Raw genomic sequence first — 4,140 nt, 5'->3', positions numbered from 1 at the left:
CAACTGAAGACTAAAGAGTTCTCTACACCTTAATTCAAACCGGAATTTTACTAACCATGAAGGAAAATTTTACTTCACTGATTGAAAAAAATCTGGGATTCACGGAGGGACACTCGTGAAAAACACTCCCAAAGTCCTTTGGGATTTCCCAAAGGAATCCGCAGAATTCACGTGACGAGTTCAGCTTCGTAACACATACACTACCAAAAACTCGCTACCTTCAAGAGCTGTTTTACGACATGGCAACTAAGAACGGAGTCCCCTATAGGAATTTCTAGTAGAAGGTTAGATCGAATCTTCAGGAAATCCCAAGAAATTTTTAACAGTGTTTCTGAGGACGCTTTCTTCTTTGTATTACGATTAGCTTCGAAACGAGCGGAAACGAGCCTACATGTGATAGGGTTGGTGCGATATGGGCGATTCGAGGAAGGGGTGTCCGTACATGACGTGATTTGTGAGCGACTGAGAGGTGCTACTGCTTCGTACAAAACATGACAGATGCTCACAAATCGCGTGACGGACGGACATTTTTGACCATTTCTCCTGGAATTGCCCGTATCCTACCTTTCTGGGTTTAACAATTTCAATGTGAAAAATAGTCGTAGGTTTACGGGAAAATGTTCCATGTTGTGCGTCGTATAATTACAATTTGAAATAGTAAATTTACATGTTTACAAGCATTTCATGTCGTCTTGGACTTAGATTTGATCGACAAGCAGAAATGGGCCGTTGTAAATTCACAACATATTTTGTAAATAAAAATTACAGCACATTTTGTAAATTTACGAGGGCTATTTTGAAGTTTGACTCCAACCTTTTCCTCTCGCAAAAATTAAACGGAAAACAGAAATTTTGCAGAGAAAAGGAATTGTGGTATTTTCAGTTTGTTTGATTATGGAAGGAAGAGGTGAACGCTTTGGGCTCTCTGCCAATCAAAGGCAGCGGAGCAGCGGTACTCAGGTCGCTTGGCCATCAGGAGTTAATCGTCTAAATCCCCCCTCCCCTCTCTAATAGCATTGTACCGGGTGATTCAGAGAAGACGCAGGTGCGGGCGGGTTTGCCTACCGAAGGGGCCATGGCGCCTGGACAGAGAGTGAGTAGGCAAACCCGCTCGCACCTGCGTCTTCCCCGAATCACCCCGGTACATTATTCATGAATGCGATTACGGGATGTGGCTTTCCCCGATCATTCATCTGCGTGGGAACACCCACATGTGTTATATTTTTCAGTTTCTTGTCAAATTTTACTTTCTTCAATGATCTTTCCCACCATAACTCTGGTCTTTATTCCCCTCCATGGTAAAGGTGAGGGTCCTTTGTGCTCGGAGTTGCCTGACTAATGCTACGTTTTGTTCCGCAGAGGCTCGCTCGCACGGCGTGGGGTTCTTCGCGTTCGCGCGCGACGAGGCGGTGCGCCGGACGCAGCAGGAGGACATGCGGAAGCTGCGCAAGGAGACGGAGTCCAAGCAGAAGGCGGCGCTGACCCAGCGGGACCGGCGCGCGCAGCTCATGAGGGCCCGGCTGCGGGCCGCCCACAACAGGAAGCGCGCCCGCGAGGGGCTGCCGCCGCTGGCCGAGGGTGAGTCAATTACCAATACTACAGTAATTTTTTCCCCCATTTTGGCTTATTTTCTACTGAAAACGGAAAAACACCCTTTTTTTTGGGGGGGGGGGGGGCTTCGTAGAGACAGCCACAATCTTTTTAAAAAATCAGTAAAAGCGAGTAAAAGTAACTGTATTTCTGAGGCGTGCGGGATTCTTCAAACTTTCGGGCACAAAAGTGCTTCCGCCGGAACCGGAACAAACTTCCGTTTTTGTAAGAATCTCACTTTTCCCACGCGCAAGTGTAACGTTGGTGAATGTTTTTCTGTCGTAGACGAGGACCTGCCCGGCGAGAAGGTGGAGGAGCCTGCTGAGCCCGAGGAGCCCGCGCCGGCGCCCTCCATCCAGCGCGCCTCGGGCCCCAGGCCGCGGCCGTCGCCCTCCGTCAGGCCGTGGGACGTCGGCAAGGAGGGGGTCCCCGGTAAGCCTCAGTGTGGTCATCACGGGGACAGGCGCCCCCTGGCTTTGCGCGTCTTCCATAACGGGTTTGTCGGTGTGCTCTTTTCGCAGTTTTGTCGCAGAGCGAGTGGAACGACCAGCAGCGCTCGCAGCGCAAGCAGGAGTTTGCGCCGCCGTCGTTCTACGAGGACCGCCGGGGCGAGCGGTCGACGGGGCCCTCGGAGCGGCGGTCCGAGCAGCGGCGGCCGGCTCCCGCGAAGCACCACGGCAGCAAGCGAGCGGCGCAGGCGGGCGACGAGGAGGACGACGACGACGACCTGGTCGGGCCGCGACCCCCGCGCGAGTCTCCGCCCCCGGGGCCGGCCCCTCCAGCGCCGCAGGACATGTCCGCGTGGCTGCGCGTGCCGCCGCCGCCCTTCATGCCCCCCGTGCACCTGCCGCCGCCGTCCATGCTGTGGCCGCCCGCCGCCGCCGCGCCGCCCCCGCAGCACGCGCAGCCCCCCGTGCCCGGCGAGGAGGACGGGGCCGCGACCCCCGCGCGAGTCTCCGCCCCCGGGGCCGGCCCCTCCAGCGCCGCAGGACATGTCCGCGTGGATGCGCGTGCCGCCGCCGCCCTTCATGCCCCCCGTGCACCTGCCGCCGCCGTCCATGCTGTGGCCGCCCGCCGCCGCCGCGCCGCCCCCGCAGCACGCGCAGCCCCCCGTGCCCGGCGAGGAGGACGAGGCCTCGGACGCGGCCCGCGGCGGCCTGTTCTTCACGAGCAAGCGGCCTCGGCGGGACTGGCGGGCCCAGCAGCAGGAGGTGCGCCTGCCCATGGAGGAGGAGGAGGACTTCACCGCGACCGAGCCGCCGCCGCCGGGGGTCTCGGATTCGCCGCCGCGGCCGCCGCCGCCACCCCCCCAGGCCCGGGACAAGAAGCGCGGGGGCAGCGACGCCGTCGGCCGCGGGGTGGGCGCTGAGATCGCCCCGCCGCCCACCCTGGAGTACTTCGGCCCCACCGAGGGCGCCGCCGACCGCAGCCGGCGGGCAGCGCAGCGGCTGGGCCAGGGCCAAGGCCAGGACGACCTGAGCGCCTCCATCACGGCCGGCCTCCGCTACCTGCGGAACCAGGCCGAGGACAGGGAGAGGAAGAGGACGGACAAGGGCTGGGCTGACTTTGTCGGCTGAGAGCCACGTTCAGTTTTATTTCATTTAAACATCGTTTTTGAAGACTGTCCTGTAAGTGTGGGGTGGGGTGCTTTTCTTACAGCCTTAAAAAAATAAAAAATAAAGAAAAAAAAAACACTGTAATAAACGCAGCCTACTTAACATTCAACCCATCTTTTCTTTTGATCAAAAGCGTCATGTGATATATGTAATAGATTTAATACCATGAATCTTTCCAGGTATACAGGGTGGGTGATGCTCTCCCAATATGTACTGTATTTGCCAATAAAATTCGTAAAATAAATTTTTGGCATGAACCATGATTTTGACTAGTGGGGTGAAGTCCATGTTTACAGTTCCCGTCAAAAGTCATGTGGTTATCGTAGGCCGTAAGGCAATATTGACGGTAGGGAAACCACAGGCTTACCAGACCGCTCGCTTTTTCCAGTCAATATTTGACTGCTACAGTCGCAATAAGTGGTTAGTTATTCCAGAAACTTATTAGATTACCTGAAATATCAGGGAATATATCATCCGGCAGAGCGGATCTCTGTTTTTCTTCGTGCGATATGTTTGTGTATCCTCAGGCTAATATCCGTCACATGAAGCCACGTTAATCTCTTTATTTGTTGAGTATACTCCGCGGCTAGAAACGACTAGAAAAGAGGAGCTGACTCGTTGATGCTCATTCTCATATCTCTAGGACTCTCTAGATGTGTGGGAGCCTCGCCATGGCGCTGGTCGAGGCCCCGTGTCGCTAGGGTGCCTCTGACGCACCCAAGCCCTGCTGTCTGCCTGCTCGCCGGGCGGAGTATCGCGGCCGCGAGGAGTAGCGCCGCGGCTCTCCCTATGGGCTTCCGCACAGCAGACCGAGCTACCTAAATACATTTTATTAGATGTCGCTGCAAAGTGCTTACAGGGTGGAAAGATGAACACTTGGTTCAAAACCTTTATCCGCGCCGAAAACGATACTTTGTGGACATGTCGTCACTTG

At 55.6% G+C, this 4,140-nt stretch overlaps 1 protein-coding gene across 1 annotated transcript in view; it reads left to right on the top strand.

The window, feature by feature from the left end:
- The window catches only part of LOC113208996 (coiled-coil domain-containing protein 174), a 15,633-nt gene extending 12,164 nt beyond the window's left edge, over positions 1-3,469 (top strand). The window contains 4 exon segments of the mRNA XM_052263885.1: positions 1,360-1,578; positions 1,876-2,022; positions 2,112-2,524; positions 2,526-3,469. Of these exon segments, the coding sequence (XP_052119845.1) occupies positions 1,360-1,578; positions 1,876-2,022; positions 2,112-2,524; positions 2,526-3,167 (1,421 nt within the window). The 3' untranslated portion in view covers positions 3,168-3,469.
- Positions 3,470-4,140: the final 671 nt, after the last annotated feature.

This window comes from Frankliniella occidentalis, unplaced genomic scaffold (assembly GCF_000697945.3).
Source record: "Frankliniella occidentalis isolate FOCC.00 unplaced genomic scaffold, Focc_3.1 Scaffold15, whole genome shotgun sequence".
In the NCBI taxonomy this organism is placed as follows: Eukaryota; Metazoa; Arthropoda; class Insecta; order Thysanoptera; family Thripidae; genus Frankliniella; species Frankliniella occidentalis.
This window is presented reverse-complemented; position numbering and strand designations above follow the sequence as displayed.